This window comes from Peromyscus leucopus, chromosome 3 (assembly GCF_004664715.2).
Source record: "Peromyscus leucopus breed LL Stock chromosome 3, UCI_PerLeu_2.1, whole genome shotgun sequence".
In the NCBI taxonomy this organism is placed as follows: domain Eukaryota; kingdom Metazoa; phylum Chordata; class Mammalia; order Rodentia; family Cricetidae; genus Peromyscus; species Peromyscus leucopus.
This window is the reverse complement of record NC_051065.1, coordinates 159,437,617-159,457,624: the sequence shown is the minus strand read 5'-3', so window position 1 is coordinate 159,457,624 and position 20,008 is coordinate 159,437,617. Positions and strand designations below refer to the sequence as shown.

Here is a 20,008-nt window from a genome sequence, read left to right as displayed (position 1 = left end):
TAAGATTGCATGATATGGACAGAAGCATGGATCATGGATATTAACATGGTCTCAGGCGGCTGCATAGGTGTCCATCCTGTGTTGCCCTGGAGGCCAGGTTGACATTCTTGGCCTTTACTGCTACCAGAGACCATGCTGAGATCCATGGCACCTGCTGATGCCATAGGACATGTGGATGCCAGGGGTCCTTGCTATCACCAGAAACCACATGGAAGTCCGAATCTGTGTTCCCTCTGACTGTAAAGGGCAAGAAAGCTACTTTTGCAGTGGTATGGATGACTGCAGACTCACAGTTGAGAAGGAGGGACATAGAAGGCTTCTGTGATAATCCCTATCCTCCACCCCCTCCCTCTCAAAAAAAGAATAAAGCTTAGGCAGAAAGTCATCAAAGAGAACCCTTAAAAATTGCGATATTCTATTGAAGACATCTGTAAAGAGCAAAAACAGAATAAACATTCAGTAAGCTTTAAAGAAAATTGCGATAAGGATGCTGAAGTGTATAGCTCTCCACAATTGATGGCTTCTGGTGAGGGAGCAGGTTTGAGGAAGGACTCAGTTTCCTTTAAGGGACTGACCAGTGGGAGTTTGATCATGATCCAGTGAGTATATGGGCAACGAAAATTTGATTTGTTTGTTTTTTCTTCTTCTCCTTTTTGGGGGCAGAGGTCACAATGGTGGGGGGTGAGCAGACCTGGGAGGACTGGAAATTGAGTGTGATCAGGGTGCATCATGTGAAATTCCCAAATAATTAATAAAAATATTATGTTGGGGAAAAAACCATTTGCATGACCTATCAATTCAGGTACAAAAGAAAAGAGAAATGAGTCTTGGGATGGCAAGATCAAGTCCATGAAACACCCACCCCTACTCTTTGGCTGGCCAGACCCTCTCACTGTACCTTTGGGTGGCATGGGTGACTGGTCTATATAATATCTCAGATTACCCACAGATCCATTAATAGACATCTACTACATGACTCTGAAATTATCTGAAATTTCCCAGACAACTTCTTTTGGGACCTAAACTACTCTGTAGATATGGACTTTGATGGGGATGTGACACATTAGAGCACACTGACATCTCAAAAGAGTAACTCCAAAAGGCTGGGTGAAAGTTGTTGATATCATTGAAGCTCTTTACCTCCTTTGACGGTGTTCATGGGGCATGGAGAAGCTCATGCAATATAGAAGTTGAAGGGGAAGAGAGGAGGGAGGTGCACAAAAGAACTTCGGAATTATCAACAAAAAATGATGGGTGTGACTATTGAGGAGGTAAATGAAAGCTGGGGTGATCAATGACCAAAACTTCCCAAGTTCAACTGAAACCCATTGCCACTGACTCCGAGGACAGAGATAAGAGCACATTTAGTTTCTGTGAGAACCTCACACTGACTTCTAGCAATAATGTTCCTGAGTTTAATTGTGTAAGCACTGTGCATTTCCAGTTTTAAACACATGGAATATGCATGAGGAATGCTGGGGGAACTTGGTCTTTAACCCTTTTCCTGACGTCAGTATTTTCACCTGATGCTTGGTTTGTTTTGTGTTCCTTGGAATGCTAACGATGACTTTTAATCTCAGCCCGCTTGGCCACCTTTGCACTCACAGAAATGGAGCAGCTCCCTATGTCTTTCGAAAGTGAATATACTAAGCTCAAATAGTTTGTGTTTTCACAACCCAGTGGTTGAATTGCACAGCAATGCAGAACATCTTTGTATCACCCCCAAGATATTTCCCAGTGAGAAAGAAACCAGACTTTTTGCATCATAAGGCAGAATGGGATGTAGCTTCCTGCAGAAAAGGCTGTTAGGTTCCGTCTGGATGAATGTGGCTGGAGATTGAAAGGGAGCTGATGAAATCTGACAGAAGTGTGTCTCTCCAGGCTTATAGTGAGGGAAACGCTTTGCCCTTTGTATGTTAAATCACTGCCAGGCAGAGACCTAACATTTTTCTGTGCTCTCAAACCAGCAGGAGGGGTAAATAATCTTTTTGGTAACACAACACAGCAGTATTGGCTACATAAAGAAATGACACCTATGTCACATTAGAAGTTGAACATATATTAAAATCAAAAAGGAGACTTAGGACTCTGGTAAGGAAGAGAAATTCTGTATACATGAGTGTATGCCTGGGTGTATACCAGAGTATATGCCTGAATATGTTTCTCTGTCTGTACATGTGTATTCTCAAGTGTATCACATGAGTACTTACAAGTATGTATGTATAAAGGTATATGTATAAAGGTATTATACATGTGTATATATGTACATATATACATATGTATATATGTACATATGTGTATATAAATTTGTGTGTATGTGTGCATATATGCATGTGTGTGCCTGTTTCTGTGTATTTAAATGTGTTTATGTCTATGCATGTATGGGTATATGTGTGTACATGTGTTTATGTGTGTTTGGGTATGTATGTGTATGTGCTTGTGTGCATGCATATTTGCACATATGTGTGTGGTGACACTTTATTTGTGCTGTAACAAAAAAAAAAAAAACTTATCTGGGGTCAGAGAACAGAACAGCCACTAGATTTGACATAGAGGCCAGACAGTGATGGCACACACACCTTCAATCCTATCACTAGGGAGGCAGAGATCCATCTGGATCTCTGTGAGTTCAAAGCCACACTGGAAACAGCCAGGCATGGTGACACATGCCTTTAATCCTAGGAAGTGATGGCAGGAAGCAGAAAGGTGTATAAGGTGTGCAGACCAGGAACTAGAGCCTTTTTTAAGCTTTTAGACTTTTGAGCAGCAGTTCAACTGAGATTCATTCGGATGAGGACTCAGAGGCTTCCAGTTTAAAGAAACAGGGATTGGCTGAGAAGCTGGCAAGGTGAGGTTGCTGTGGCTTGTTCTGCTTCTCTGACTTTTCAGCTTTCACCCCAATATCTGGCTCTGGATTTTTTGTTTTATTAATAAGACATTTTAAAATTTGTGTTACATATGTGAATGTGTCTTTGTGTGTATCCATGTATTTGGGTGTATGTTCATGTGTATGTTTGTGCTTTTGAGTATGTGTGTCTATGTTTATTTGTGTGTACATTAGTGTTTGTGTATTTATGTTTGTTTGTGTGCATGTGTGTGAAGGCATGTATGTATTTATATGAGTATGTATGTGTGTATAAATTTCAGTAATATGTTTTTTTCTGTTCATGTGTTTATGTGCTTGTATATGTGCATACATGAGTAAAGACATGTATGTGTATGTGAGTGTATGCTTGTATGTGTGTACATTTCTGCATTAAAATGAATGTATGCTTATATGTATGTTTGGGCATGAGTGTGTGAGTACATGTTTGTTCATACATGAACATGCCTGTATGTGTTCATGTGTGCACATATACATAAATATGTTCATAGTGAGTATTATGTGCATGTCCGTGTGCACATATCATTGTCTGTACATTTGGTGCCTGGGTACACACATATGTACATGTGTATGTATGTGTTCATGTTTCTAGGTAAGTATGTATGTAAGGGTGAATGCACTTGTATATATATATGTGTGTGTGTGTGTGTGTGTGTGTGTGTGTGTGTGTGTGTGTTTCTATGTATGTATATGCAGGCTGGGCTTGCCCATGTACAGTAGAGTCAGAAGTAGCTATTCTAGGAGTGGCCTTGAGTTAGTCTTAAAGGGTAAGAATAGCCTGGTGAGAACAACAGAAAATTTCCTCAGGATGCAGCCAACTGGAAGAAGGGCACCTGTGGTTTTGCTTTGTGGAAGAAGAGCCAGACTCGGGCTTCTGGTCAGGGGAGGAGAGCACAGGCACATGTGTAATTCTAGCATGAGCAAAGCCATTGGTATCCTGTTTCCGTAACTGATTTGTGTTTACCTGGAGCACCTGCTGTATAGGTAAAGAGACTTTGTGTGGACTAAGCATCACATCTACTGCTCCAAGATAACAAATGGGAAACACAAAACACATGGGAAGCCAGGATTTGCCCAGTGATCAATCCAATGACCCTATGCCTACCCTAAACTTCCTAAGGTGTCTCTATTTAAATATTCTTTGAGCAAGGTAGAAAGTTAAAGGGAAAAAACCTTGCAGGTTATAATTCTGTCTTTTTGAGTATGTGTGTCTATGTTTATTTGTGTGTACATTAGTGTTTATGTATTTATGTTTGTTTGTGTGCATGTATGTGAAGGCATGCATGTATTTATATGAGTATGTATGTGTGCCACCTACATTTCCCAGGCAACTGCCCCATGCCACACACTGTGAGAACCCATTTCATGTGATTTCCTTCATACTTCTCAACTGTTGAGATCAGTTTCCATAGGATAGCAGGGGGCAGGGTTTACATGAGACCCTCTAGCAGCACATATGGGTTGAAATTTTAATTTCTCACTTTATAGAGTTGAAGCAGCTTTCTAATAGTCACCCTGAACAACTGAAGACCAAGAGCTACAGTAAGCTCTAACAACAAATCCTTTCTTTCCTTTAAAGAAACCTTTAATCCCAGTACTTGGCAGGCAGAGGCAGGTGGATCTCTGAGTTTGAGGCCAGCCTGGTCTACAGAGTGAGTTCCAGGACAGCCAAGGCTACACAGAGAAAACATGTCACCAAAAAGAAAACCAAAATAAACAAAAAATCAAGACTAAAAGGTGAAATGTCTTACCCACTTTTTAAAAAAATGTCTTTTCCCCATTACATTCTAGAGCCTTCTATAATAGGGTGGTATTTCACACATAAGGAAGGCCTTCAGTGTGTCACACTTTGGGATTGACAACAGGATCTGATTGGGAGCAGTTTGTCCCCTTTCCAGTCATGTGGCAGTTTGTTTCTGAATGATAAGGCCACTTTAACTTGGCATCAGGGGTACAAGTATTAAAGACTGAAAAAAAAAAAAAACCTGTATTGACTGCCAAGAACTTTTATTTCAATTTAGCCCCATGAATATTTCAAATATCTGCCAGGTAGTGGTGCACCCTCTTCACAGGGACAGCATCAAGGAGCATTTCCATTTCTATTACACAAGCTCTCAGCCAGGAGAAGCATTTGAAGCTTCTCCAGCTACCAGAAGACTCCCGTAAAGCTCTTTCATGCCAATTCTCAGCCGACACCTGGGAACAGACAAAATTTTCACAAAATAGTCAATGGCAGATGAAATAGGGATTTGAGTAAACTTCAAAAAAAAAAAAAACTAGAAAAAATTTAATTCAGTCCTCTCAAAACAAGCTATTATTCATTGGATTCTATATAAAAGATAGCTGTTTCAAGCTGTATTAAGAGTGTATGAAAAAAGAACAGGACAGAAAGCAGGTTGTTTGCTGTATTAGCAAATAAATCAGACTATGATACTAACATTCTTATCAAGGGCTCATTACCTGCTTGGCACTATTATGTATTTTTTTCCACGGCCAAATCATTTGAGCCTAGCAACAGTCTTACGACACAGCAATCACAAATTCACACTAGTAATGAAAGAACTGGTACACACTCATAATGGAAAATTTGGACTAGGAATGATAGGAACAATGTTGGATGCTGATGAAGTTTATCACACTGAATTCTCTGTTCAAATGCAGAAGTTTTCCATTAATCAGAATTCAATGAGTTCATACTCAGTGATGGACATTTTGTTATCTAGTCAGTCCTGCCTAAAAATGGCATGTGTGCTTTTAAAGAATTACCATTGGTGGAAATAATGTACATTGTAAACCACAGGATGAGTGGAAAGATTGTATGATGGATTCAGTAACCAGTGACATCATCAGTCACACACACACACACACACACACACACACACACACACACACCATATGCATGCACTCCTGGAAAGAGAAAGAGAGATGAGAGAGAATTAAATGGCTTGTAAATACACAGATACTTATTAGAAAATGCCTGAAAAACGTATAACAGTTCAATCAATGTGATGCATTACCTCATTTAAAATAACTTGAAGTTTTCTCATGGAAATGGACGCCAGAAAGTGCGCATTTGTAGTTACATTGAAGCTGTGGAAGACAACAGCTATAGATGTCTGAAGCAGGCACCTGTGTGCACCTTTTATTTAGTCTCCTACAACTTGACTCAGCCAGGTGGGGCTTTGTAATAAGCTTTCTCATGCTGACTTTCTTGGACCACCAGCTGGCAAATAATGATGTAGAGACTTATTATAATTATGAAAGCTTGACCTTAGCTTAGGCTTTTTCCAACTAGCTCTTATAACTTAAATTAGTCTGTTTTTATTAATTTATGTTCTACCACGTGGCTCAGTTACCTCACCTCTGCACTATATGTCCAACTTGTTTCTTGTCTTGCTGGTATCTCCACATTTCTTCTTCCCATAGTTTCTCTCTCTCTCTCTCTCTCTCTCTCTCTCCAGAAGTTCTACTTATACTCTCCTACCTAGCTATTGGCCATTCAGCTTTCTATTACACCAATCACAGCAATATGTCTTCACACAGTATACAAATATCCCACAATAGGGCTTATATATTTCACAAGTGTTTCCTGTTAAATAAACCCCACATGTGCAGAAATGATGTAATGCTTAAGGTGTTTCTAATATCTCCACTGCTCTGTGATAAATTTGCATTTTTGTTTCTCCTCTTCTTTTATTTGTGTGTTTTGACCATTACCTAGACATTATCTTCTTTTTTATTGAGAATTTCTTCCATTTATATTTATGCTTTGCTCAAATTAATCATTTATTTCCTCCCCTCCAATTCCTGCCTTATGCTTGTATAACACTGTTTCTTCCCTATTTTGTGTGTTATTTTTTTTTATTTTTATTTTTTTATTTTACAACACCATTCAGTTCAACATATTAGCCACAGATTAACCTGTTCTCCCCATCTCGCCCCCCTCCCCTCCCCCCAGCCCACCCCCCATTCCCACCTCCTCCAGATCAAGGTCTCCCCCGAGGACCGGGATCGACCTGGTAGACTCAGTCCAGGCAGGTCCATTCCCCCCCTCCCAGACCAAGTCAAGTGTCCCTGCATAAGTCCCAGGATTCAAACAGCCAACTCATGCAACGAGCCCAGGACCCGGCACCAATGCACAGCTGCCTCCCAAACAGATCAAGCCAAATGACTATTTTTTAAGCTCATGGAGCCCATTTAGTATTAATGTAGCTGTAGGGTCATCTACTGGATCATAAGTAGGCTCTCAGAGGCTACATCCCTAAAGAAAACTGACTCTTCCATCAATTGCCAGTAGCACCTCAGTTAGGGATGAGATGTCATGACCATCTCCTTCATCCATGCTGGGATTTTATTTGGCTTATGCAGATAATGTGCATGAAGTCATAGTGCCTGGGCATTCACACATGCTCCTGCCTTGAATTCGCATGTTCAAAGCAAACATTAGGGAACACTAACAGTACAATTTAAGATAAGACAAGGAGATTACTACCTGAACAGTACATGAGCAAAGGCAGTTGACTATGGAAATGGCAAAAGTTTTATGTATAAGGGAAACCACTGAACATCAGATGTAAGCAAGATCTCAAAGGCAAGGCAGGAAAGCAGAGGGCATTTTAAGAGGAAGTAAGCAGAGACTAACACACAATGGGAAAAAAGATATAGTGAGGCTCTACATTATGTTGTCACTGAATATTTATTTATTTACACACTCTGTTTAATTGACAAGTAAAATAACACGTTTTTGTCTACAACACGATGTGTTGAAAGGTCTTTATTATGGAATGACTAAATAAAACTACTTAAGTTACATTACCTCACACATATCCTTTTTTGTGGTAAGGAAACTGAGGATGTTCTGTCTTAGCAATTTGTAAGTATAGAATACACGGCTATTAGCTACAGTCACTGTGTCATAAAGGAAATCTGATTGCTTTGCTTCTGCTATTATAATCCAGCTCCTGATAGCAGAGCATGTGTCTGTCACGCTTGAAACCCAGCACCTGAGCCAGAGCAGGCACACAGCAGTGTATCAGGGAAATAGTACTCTTGGTGTGGATCTAAAAGACATACAACAGTGAATGCACAACATATAGTTATGTGTCTCCTATGTCAGTGGTTTAATGTCTAATAAAGTGCTCTTAATGAAGACTCACATGTATAAATATATTGCAGTTTGTTTTATAATTATTGTTGAAGACAACAGCAGTGATAATGAAACCATTTTCATGAATCTCCAAATCAGAAATTTGTTTTTCTAAATGGCTCTTGTCTTTCCTCCTTCTCTGAGCTCTGTGTTTCCTTTACCCTCCTAATGTTTTGAAGCATATTAAGAGATTCATAATTCCCAGAGCCGCAAGTCCATGAGTCTTGCAGCTGGCTATTCACAGCTTGCTTTGAAACATCCTGAGCTTGTCTTCAACCAAACTGGCTCTAAAACTTTAACAAAGCAGCTGGCAACTTTCTCATGTTGTAGAGCTGTTTCTTCCAAATTGCAACATTCTCTTGTGCAGGTGGTAAGGAAGCTGTAAGATTCAGGAAGCTATAGGATCTGAAGAGGCCCAAGAAGTTCAGAAAGTTACAAGATTCATAAGGGCCATTCCCAAGGTTATGTAAAGGGCAGACAATTGTTGGGGAGGGAGATGCTCCCTTGTGTGGAGCTACAAGCAAGATGGGGAGTTGGACAGGGTGTCCACTCATGTTTGAGTAGGCTTTTCAGTGATATTCCTGTAGGTAGCTTCCATAAACTTTCTAACTTACCAAGGTAGACTTGGGTGGAATCTTTTTTCTCTTACCAAGGTAGACTTGGGTGGAATCTTTTTTCCCTCAGCTGTCCTTGGTGCCTTATCTGGGTTGAATAAAAGGTTTTTTTTTTTTTTTTCACATTTTCACAGGGGGAAAAAAAAGACCTCAATAGCTCATGAATACAGGAAGTATTTTGTGTCTAGCAAACAGTATTTCAATTCTATGACAATTTTCTTCCTTTCCTGGAGAAACGCAAGGCTTTGATTAAAATGACATTTCACTGTGATCAGTGGAAGATATTGAGCTTCCGTTAAAGACAGATTGAACACTGAAGTTTTCCAGATTCTTAACATATCAAAGACAAGAAGTCAACTAAGAGTGATATGCTAATTTCTGGAGTAGTGAGGCATTTCTTGATATGCCACCACATCTTACTGTAACTAATAGAACTAGGAGAGAAGATGCATGGAGTAGATCCAGCTGAGATTTGCCCGGCATTGAGCTATCTCTAAATGTGTGCGTTGTAGTCACACATTTTCTGCTTTATTTCTGTCTGCTTAGGGAGGAAGAGCATGGCCTTTTGAACATATTCAAATCTAAACATCACATATATCCTTAAGTTTAATGTACGTGAAAGTGACTAAAGAGGAAATTTTCCCCCAACATCCCCTCCATGACAAGTTAATGTGGCAGGAGGTAGAGATTAGCAGCAGATATTCCACTGTGCCATTGCTTCCTAGGATCCTGCTGAGTTCTTCCCTCCTCATTCATTTGATCCCCACCCAATTAGGTAGGAGCTGCTATTCTTCATTTTAGAGTTGAAAAATGGAAATATCAAGAGAATCCATATAACAGTGGGTGTTATGTATGAGTCTGTAAGACAATTGCTGTAAATAATTTGCACAGGCCTTGGCTTGCTTTGCTCTGTATTTATACATAAGTGTGAATGTGAGGAAAGCTGCTTCCAACCCAGGAGCTGAAGCTGGGCCCTGGAAATTTATTTAGATTGAGGATACACACACAAGGTAGGAATTCTAAGGCTATCTATCATTTTCCCAAAGGCCTAGGCCACTTTGGCCAAGGGGAGGGATGGTCTTTTAATGAGACAGAATCTCAGTTAGCCGTGGTAGGATTAGGCTGAAGGGAGAAGCAGTCCAGGGAAGAGGCTGGGCTATGTGTACATGGGCACTTGCTCTCTAATGAAAGGGGCTAACCATGGTTATTTGGCTAAGTTTATTAACTAGTTATAAGAAAGTGGTATTAACTACCCAAGGTTTAAAAGGGTAGGTAGTTCATTACATGATAAGTATCATGTAAACTAAAGACTGACATGAAATTAAAAGTGTTACAAATTATGTTGCTAAAAGACAAGTACTAAGTATGACACCAAAAGAAAAACTTTAGACTTAGAAGCAAACTTTCCATGCTAGGATATCAATAACTTGGCACATTTCCTGAAATGTCATCGGTTTGATCTCTATAGACTTGTATATGTGGGAGAGGTGTAGCCTGAACCTTCTCATCAATGTGCCTCCATGCTTTCTATTTAACCTTTTTTTTTCAGAGATGGAACCCAGGGCTTTGGGCATACTAAGCAAGATGGAAAGGTCTCAAGGAATTTTGATCAGAAATACCAAAATTTTGGTTAGATATGGTGGAAATATTTATATTTTAAAGAATGGCTATGTGACCACTGAAGTATAGGTAGAAAAGAGTTGTCAAGCAAGTGATTCAATCCATCAAATATTTATGTAGTATCCTACACTTGTCTATTAGATAGAGAATAATGCTTCCAGATAGGATCTAACTTTGTGAAACCTGTAGCAGAGATGGGTACAGGATAAAATCAAAGAAGTAAGAATATAATTACAACTTGATACTGAGTCTGTACAGGAAACTGCCCTTGGAGAATGTATAAATAAAGAGATGACGAGTGAGAATATCCCAGGGAAAATGTTTTAAGAAGCAAAGGAGAAACAGGTCAAGTAGAAGCAAACAAACTTAAATGCAAAGAACTTGTAAAAGGATTCCATGGTTAAATGAACAAAGTCTATGCAAGATCTGAAAGACAGTCCATAAGGATGACTAGTCAGGAAGATGGAACTCAGAAAGTTGGGGAATTGTAGAATATTCACCTGAAAAGTAGCCAGATATAGCCCATATAGAATCATATAGATGTCTAATGGAGTCTAACAAGAAGATAGGGGTGTGGACCACCACAGTCAAATCTGTTATCAAGGACCTAGGGGTTGCACTGATGCAAAAGGTAAAGGTCACCAGTTGCCCAGTCTAACCTAGCCTTTAGAACCCATGCATACATCAGACATATCTGTTTTCTAAGGAGCTCTAGATCATAAGATGACACATCATAATCATAGATATGTACGATGTTTGTGGCTCTACCCTTACAGACTGCCTGAATCTACATATCCTATGCTCTTCACCTTTTCACCAAGACAATTTCTCTACACATTGGACAGGAAGTGATTTCTTAATCTGGTTAACTACCCCAGAAATGTGGTGATGAGAGTGTGGTTACTATCCAAACAATAAATAACATAATGGCAGAATAAGGTATTATCATACAGTTAGCAATTTTAAATGTGAACAGACTCAAAAAGTCATAACTAGTTGTTGGACCTTGACTTTTATATTTTATGAACACATATAAGCCAAAATGTCTTACTTTTTAGGGAAAATGGATCACTATTCTGTAGGTTTGATGAAGATGCACTATGTAACAAAATGATACAAATGAAGCATTTATGAATGGAAGTAATTTTCAAATAATATCTCAGAATCTCTGCACAGTAAATCATATAATAAACTTTTTGTTTGGGGGTTTAAAATAATATGCAACTTTTATTCAAGATTACAGATCATTGTGATATACTATAATTCATGTTTTCATATCTATCATTGTCACTAAAAGTAATTTAAATCTGATAAAAAGTCTACCTTAAACATCAGGCTAGAAGATCTCTCTATGCATAAGGATTTGCCCAAAGATAACTAACATAGTTAAGCTCTGAAATAGATATATAGCCAGGTTGTCTTCCTTTTTAGCAGAAGGTCATTGGGATTGCTGTTTTTCTCCGAGCCATAGTGATTCGTGACACCCCTTTAAGTATTCACACACCCTCTGCGGTCATTGTATTTGTAATAGTGCCTTGTGTGTTGTGTCTCCTAGCTCTACATTCAAACTACCACACTTACAATCTCCATGAACCTAAGTGCATCAGTGGCGCTGGGAATGCTATACATGCCGAAAGTGTACATCATCATTTTCCATCCTGAACTCAATGTCCAGAAACGGAAGCGAAGCTTCAAGGCCGTAGTCACAGCAGCCACCATGTCATCAAGGCTGTCACACAAACCCAGTGACAGGCCCAACGGTGAGGCAAAGACAGAACTCTGTGAAAACGTAGACCCAAACAGTAAGTAACACTCTTTTCATCTTTCCATCCTGCATGAGAAAATTCCAGAAAAATGGGATGTGTGTTTCTGCTCTCTAGACTAAGCTTGCCTTGTGGATGGCTTGCCCTGATGAATGGTAACATTTACCCTTCAGATGGTGATTCATTCCTGCTATCATTTTCTTGGTAGAAAGCTTTTCAGAGTTCTGACTTCTCTCTTGATTCTCTTGTCTCTTTGTCCTTTGCTCCAGAAACATCCAGTGGGAATAAACATGTCTAAACATGTCCATCTTTATTAGGCCCTTCCCACTAGGAAAATGACTTCCTCTTAGAAGGACTACTTCCTGCTAGGAAAACAACTTCCTGTTAGAGAAGTAGCTATACATGGTGAACTGCAGCCTTAAAAGTAAAATTAAAATTTTGAAGAACTTTAGAAGCATGCCTTCCTTCCACTGAGACGTGAATGTGGAGAAATTATTTCAAAGCAAGTCTTTTAGAAACAGAAGTAGAAAATATTGGAGAAAGATATTAAACTTTCATTCAAGTATACCAGGCCATAGTCTACCATGCAAAAGGCAGGTCACACTTGGAGAAAGTAGCTCCTAAGACACTGAAGAAGAAAATTATTTTGTGAAGGACAAAAACTGACAGCCTTCATTCACAAGTGTTAGACTCAATATACTGCCTGCCTTATCCCTAACAGTCAGGTGGTCTTCAGTGTTGCCTGTGAAGGACCTACAAAGGATAGACATAGGACATCACATAAATAACACTACATCAACTCAGATGTTAGCTGCATAAAATTATCAATTGCCACTTTTACTAACAGTGTGGTAGTAAATATAGATTTCAGACTAAAAACACTAGTACTAAGATTTGCATCCCATGAATATTTTAACCAGTTCAGATACTGGTATTCATTGTAGTAATTTCTGTTTATAAAAGAGATTTTGGATTTCCCATCAAGTCATTCAAAACACACTGCTTTTAAATTAAGAACTCATCTTACCATACCCATACTTGTAACCAAACAGACAGAAATTCAGTAGGCCAGAGAGCTTAGTTTTAATGAATACTGCACAAAAACACATGATCTTGTCCCATCTTCATTTATGAATGGATATACAAAATATTGGGAAACACTTTCAAAATAAGCATGGGCTTCACTCAGAAGCTCAATAGAAGAGATTAATGGAGAGACTGGAGGACGAAGACAATTATCCCAAAAAGAAAGGAGAAAAAGAATGAGGATATAAGCTCTGCCATGTCTCCAGAGCAACTGGCCAATGGGAGCTGGGAAGAGCATACCAAGATGCTCTGACCTTCAGAGTGATGGAGGAAGCACTCTGGAGTGCAGACACACCTGGGTTCCAACCGAAGCTTCTCCACTTAGCACCATGTGACTGAGAGCCACGGAGCTTTTCTAAAGCTCAACATCTTTTTGTATAATATGGAAGTAATATTGCCAATATCATAAATGTGTTATGAAATATTTGACTCACAAATTTCACATCTACTGAATGCCAATGGCTCCAATTCCTGAAGAGGCAAAGCATTCTTACAAGTCTATTTCCAAGTAATCAGGTAGATATGACAGTAAAGTTAAAAGCAGACTAAATGCCACGTAGTAGATAAAACTCAACCCCCAAAAGTAATATTTCTATGATTGTGTGTATGCCTATAGTTACAATTATCATCATACTGATCACTTTTCCTGTATAGCTCAGTTTCTGTAGGTATTTATAATAAACTTTTACCAACTTTCCACTTCATGGAAACTTCATCCATTCTCTAGTCCAATAACAATTTTAATCATATATGTATATCTATATATACTCAAGCACACAATTTTAACAAGATTTTGACCCAAGTTAGTAATCAAGACAGTTGGAAGTCTCTTCTCTATATTTTTATTTTAAAAATGAACAAATACAAACTTATAAATTTAGACAACTAATCCTACAATACTTAAACATTAATATCTTTTGACTATAGCTAACTTTTTATGTTCATATCAATCATTGAACATTTGAGTAGTTTCTAAAACGCAAGCACTAACATTAATACTAACTGCATCAGTCACTTTTAAAATATGTATCACACAGAAATTTTTATTCTGCCAGCTTTTATTCTGCACAGCAACTCAATAGAGAAGATGCTCTTATTCTTAATTTACTGGTGAAGCCTCACTGCAGGGAGCTTCTGTAACATGGCCTAAGTCATGTACCTATTTAGCATCAAAGGTTGAATTAACCAAGGTCTTAACTCCTAAACCCATGCTTGTTCTTCTTTGCTACTGTGTGTCCTGAAACATGACTAGCAGGATAAATTCCCAGTGCATAAATCTTTCTCTTGGCTTGCTTTTTTGGTAATATAGCTCAAATATATAGTAATAAAATAATAATAACAACAACAATAGTAATATGAGTGATAATGATGGTGGTGGCGGTGCTGGTCGTTGTAATGGTGGTGGTTGTAGTGGTGGTGTTTTGAGGGGAGGGGAGCTGTCTTTTCTGAAACAAGTTGTACTATGAAATATGTGGTTGCTTATTGTATTGTCTACAGACAGTAATAACTTACATTTAGAGGAGGCTGCCCAGGTAGAGTCCTTATCATACTAACTCCAAAATTCAAATATTGTAGTGTCAATTGGAATCATTGCAATTATCCTACAGAGAACTCACTGGACATCCATCCTTAAAATTTTTTTTGGTTGTTCTGATTATCTATAAAGAGTCATAACAAACACTCCAGAAAAAAAAAATAAAAAAGAAAGAGAATGGTACAATTAGATAGAGTCTTTGCCTCTCAAACAATCTGAAAGGTGTTTGAAATTCTTCAAGCTCTTCTGGTATTGTGTATCCACTAACATAAAATACCACAAAGGATAACTAGAAATTGGCTGAACCACATTAGGAGAGTCAGGTGCCTCCCTCCAAACATTGGGGTTTTTTGATGATCCAGCTCTGGCAGAGCATTGAGAGACTCAATTTCTCCCAAGCCGTCTAACAGCACTGTCAGCAGGCAACAGTGGATTCTGATTCAGTGTTGTCTAGTATAGCCAACATAAACCCCAGTGTCTCTCAAGCACCTAAAAGTACAGCTTTTCAAATGAGACAGTGAATCTTTGTTTTTATTTGACTTTAAATAAGTAGCCAGCCAAAGCTGTAACTACTGCACTGGACATCTCAGATCTGGAAGTTTCGGCATATTAAAGGAAAGTGTTTAATCTTGGGATGTCCCGTCTGGGTCCATAGTGGAGACTGGCTCCATTATATTAGCATTAGTGCTTATCTGGAAGAAACAAAGCTTAAAGGAATGAAATAATTGGACATTAAAAATACAACATTTGAAATATTCCCCAAACAAGCTTCTGATGTAGAAAATATGGCATCACATTAAACTGTATTTTAATCTGTGACCTGAAAGTCACAAATATGCACAATATATGTTAAGAGTGAAAATTTTAGTCAATGAAAATAGACAAGGTTCTGATGCTATGAAATGTTGACATTATACCATATTATGTTGAAAACCAATAATGGCTCAAATAATCTCCAAAAACTAAATTTTGGCAATGGAGACACAGAAAATATTTGCTTAATTTAAGATATGTGGTAAAAAAAAATTATGAATAATATATGCACTTGAAAATATGCATCTCTCCAAAGGGGAAATTCTTTTTTAAGGTGGTGAAAGATATTTAAGAAGACAGGCCAGTGCATAGTATGAACTTCAAAGTAATGAATGGACCAGAAACGCTCTCCAATTCATCTGTGCTCTGAACACTTAGTGTGAATGTATCTCAGTCCTTGGTGTTTTCATCTTGAACAGCTCTGCTCCATCACCACAGCTTGCCATCTGGCGCATGGCCACTTCCACGCATCCACCTCCCCATGGCACACGTCTACATGAAAATGAGCTTGCTTCTTGGCTTAAAATGTGCAGACATTAAAACCGCCCTCTGTACTTCATTACTTTTCAAGGATTGAAATGGTCCTCTCAAGTTTCTCCTTCAGTTAAAATTCTGATTGCTTTAAAGAATAACATCTTTTTTGTTGGGATAAAGAGACAAACTTGTCAAAGTGTTAATGTTATCTGTGCACTGTGCATATATCCCATATTCAAGTTCAGGCCAGTGTTTGCCAGGGTCTGTGTTCACACTGAAAATTAGCAAGCCCAAAGGGCAATGGGGTGAAGCTCCAAGACTTTTATTTATATAAAAGTGATTTCTGTCACAGGGGTTCAGAAAAGCCAAAACTCATTTGGATACTTTAACTATATCCAAGATACTGCTCCTCAGAATTTCTTCAAAATCTGCTTTTCTCACCTACTTCCTGAATCTGGCCTCTCTCCCTGTATTGAGAATGCCGACTTCTATATATGTTTATGGCAAATGAATCGGAGGATGTGGTCTTGCTTGGGCTGTGGCTTATGACTACTCATATGGTCCTTTTAAAGCTGGATGGATATCAATTGTTTGACAGCATGATTTAATTGTTATTGGTGAATATGAAGTGGTATCTTCCTCATCTTGAATAGTAACACTCATCAGATTGTATGTGAATTACTCTTTTATCTCATGCTTCCCTTGGGCAAGGATTGCACTGCATAATGATGAGAGGCTGTAACTACCCTGGTTCTAAGACACCATCCATTTTCTAAGTTGATGTCCCCCAGGCTGAGAAATAACTCAAGTCAAAACACCTGGGTGGATGCAGAGCATAACCTGGAAGGTCAGTAGGAGCTAGCCATAGTAGGCAGGTAGGCAGCTAAGAGCACGCCCCACTTATTGGATATGGGCGTGTATAACCAATGGAGAAGCTAGATGTGCTCCACAACAGATGGGATTATGCCCATGAACACAGAATGTGGGGAAGACCATATTAGAATAACAATAATGTATATCTCAGATATAAAATATAAAATAAAATAATTTCAACATAAATGCATTCTGATATTGATCTTTTCTTTTTTTATTACTATTTGGCATTGACTATAAGGAAAACAAAAAAAAAATCCTGTGCTGGTCTCAAAGAAAGAAATCACATAAAATAGAAATATCAATAGAAGAAAGTATTTGATTAATAAAAAAATCTAGGCTGCTGGAAAATGGATGTGGGCAACAAATTGTACACAAATAATACTGCCTAGAAAGTTCTGTAACACATTTCCATGCTATGCTAATTTGTTAATGTTTCTTGTTTTGTTTTGCTTCTTCATCTGTTTGGATCTCTAACATTCTCAACATGGCGCTATTCGTATCCATCCTTCTGGAATAACCAGGCAAAGCTGGTCAGCAAGAATGAACTAGGCTGAGGTAAAAGGAATGGCAACAGGAAGGAGAGAGCCAGGTAGATCAGTTATTTGGGGACTGGTTGCCGCAGCTGCACCAACTCAAGCAAGTACAACCTAGTTGCCTTCAGTTCTCTAGTGGCACCAGCACCCCCATGTTCAGAGGTGCCTGAATAATGGTGATCTGGTCTACCCAAGCCTATTGTATCCACTGAAATAGTGGGCACAATGTCTGTGGGTCTCTGTTACAGCCTCTTCTTCAACAACAATAAAGAGTAACTGATTATAATAAAAAAGAATATTGTCTGCACATTTATTTTATACATTCCTATATATTTACTTTTCCTGTAGACTGTATACCACCAGTAAGAAAGAGTGTACAAAAGTCCGTAACTTGGTACACTATCCCACCAACAGTATAGCTTTTGACTGCTTCCCAAAAGGTAAGAAAACAATCTCCTTTTCATTTATTTGTGTGTTATTGTCTACACTAAGAATAGAAATGTTTTCATGAACACCGTGCATGACAATATGAAATTCTATCTGTACGGAGAAATGAGTTTTGAAATCTGATCAGTTTGATGACCTCAGTGACAGCTCTAGTTCCATGCCTGGTGTCTTTACTGGACAACATGATTTTGGGTGTGGCAACTAGCCAGTCTCATTAGAGAATGGGTGCTGTTTATTCTGATGTAGAGTCTACTCTAAAATAAGTGATGGTAAAAAAAATTATTTTTAAATATGTGTTTTTACATTCTGACAGTATGGATCACTGATATGGAAAAAAGGAGCATGCTTTATCAGTCAAGTACACATATCTACTTCAGCTACCATTACTTGGTACCTCAAAATAAATGTACACATTCCTGGGAGTATAGCTATTCAAAAAATATGAATAGCTGGTCCTAACATTGTAAGATTAATTGTCTTGTTTTTTTCTTTTGTCCTCCTTTCCTTCTTTCTTTTTTTTCAACAATTAACTACAGGAAAGTTTTATGGCTGGAATTGATGATTTGTCAATCATGTTTCTTTCTCTGAGAAGTCAAGCAAACTTTAATGTTGTCTGAAACTAGGGAAGAGGTCAAAGAAAGATGACAAAGGGCAAAGGAAAGTTTCAAAATTAGCCAGAGGGTCTACCAACTATTACCATTGTATTAAAAACAATGGGTTATGTGACCTGATCAACTGGTCATATGAATGAAACATCTTGACTCGCCATTCATCAACTGACTCACCATTCGTGCTCATGTACTGCTTTGTTAGCCTATTAGTGAATCTGTGCTGTAAGACTACTCTTAAAGATGCTACTGTCCTTATCATTTCTGGATGTCAGCCGAAGCAATGTGGAATCACAGGGGAAAACATCTCTTGCTTTCAAACATTGTTGTCTAAATGGATTCAGCAACGTCCAAATGGTAGAGAAAATAAACAGTGGAGGGCATGGAGAATAGTGTGAATAGCTGGAGAAATGCCTCAGCAGATAAGATTGTGTAATGCTCTTGTCGAAGACTTGAGTTCAATTCCTAGCACCCAGATTGAAAGGCAAACAACCACCAACAATGTCACCCCAGGAATCTGATGCCTTCTTCTGGTCTCCATGGACATCAGCACTTACATGCCCCTGAAAACTAACTAACTCTCTCTCTCTCTCTCTCTCTCTCTCTCTCTCTCTCTCTCTCTCTCTCTCTCTCTCTCTCTTTCTCTCTCTCTCTCTCTCTCTCTCTCTCTCACACACACACAAACATTAAAAATGAAATTAAATTAGGTGATAAATTTGAATAAAAGACTCCCTTCTGCTTGTCTCTACATATACTCTCTTGTTTTTAAAACAGCTGGAAGGCCTATTTCTAGAGATCTATGAAAGTGAGGTCTTGTCATGGAGGCTGACATTATGTTTAACAATGTGGACTAGCATTTCTCTTTGTGTGTCTCTGTCATGGGACTTCTGTTAAATCACTGTCCAGACACAATATGTTTTTTTGGAATGATATTCTACATACAAATAATATCTTGGTCTTTAAAAAAAAATCCACTTAGTACTCAAAGACAGGCAGCAATTACTTTCAAAGAGTAATTACATTTCCTGTTGATTTTAGAAGGATGCAATATCTTAGTCTTTAATTTCAGATGTATTGTTTCCATAGTTATTTCCTTTCCCCTGTATCAACATGATGTGTCCTAGATTTTAAATAGGGCATTCTTCCCTACAGTGAATATGTAACTATATCCCAGTGAGATTTCAAGTCTCTGCTGTACCAGTGATTGTCAAAACACTGTGGCTCGTCATTTCACAGTTCTTTTACAGAAGACTTCCTGAAAATAAATGAGAAAGAATTATCCCCAGGAAAAAAAAGATAGACTAAATATCCATCTATTAAAAATTCTCTTTAGTTCCATTCTCAGTTGGTGCCTTTTGGTTTAAAGGATGTAATAGAAAACTATATGAAGTTGACCTTTCAGTTAAAAAGTATTGGTAGAGATCTGCATGTTAGCTCAGCAGGTAAGGGAGCTTGCTGCCAAGCCTGATGACCTGAGTTATCCTGAGATCTACATGGTGGGAGAGCAGGCTCCCTGGGGTAGTTTTCTGACCTACACACACACACACACACACACACACACACACACACACACACACACACACAATGTAATACAAATTTAAAAATAAATA

At 38.5% G+C, this 20,008-nt stretch overlaps 1 protein-coding gene across 1 annotated transcript in view; it reads left to right on the top strand.

Moving 5' to 3' along the window:
• The window catches only part of Grm7 (glutamate metabotropic receptor 7), a gene marked incomplete at its 5' end in the record, with an annotated part of 311,121 nt that overhangs the window by 236,503 nt on the left and 54,610 nt on the right, over window positions 1–20,008 (top strand). Inside the window, 2 exons of the mRNA XM_037204288.1 lie at window positions 11,820–12,066; window positions 17,692–17,783. Coding sequence (XP_037060183.1) covers window positions 11,820–12,066; window positions 17,692–17,762 — 318 coding nt within the window. The remainder of the gene's footprint in view (window positions 1–11,819; window positions 12,067–17,691; window positions 17,784–20,008) is intronic.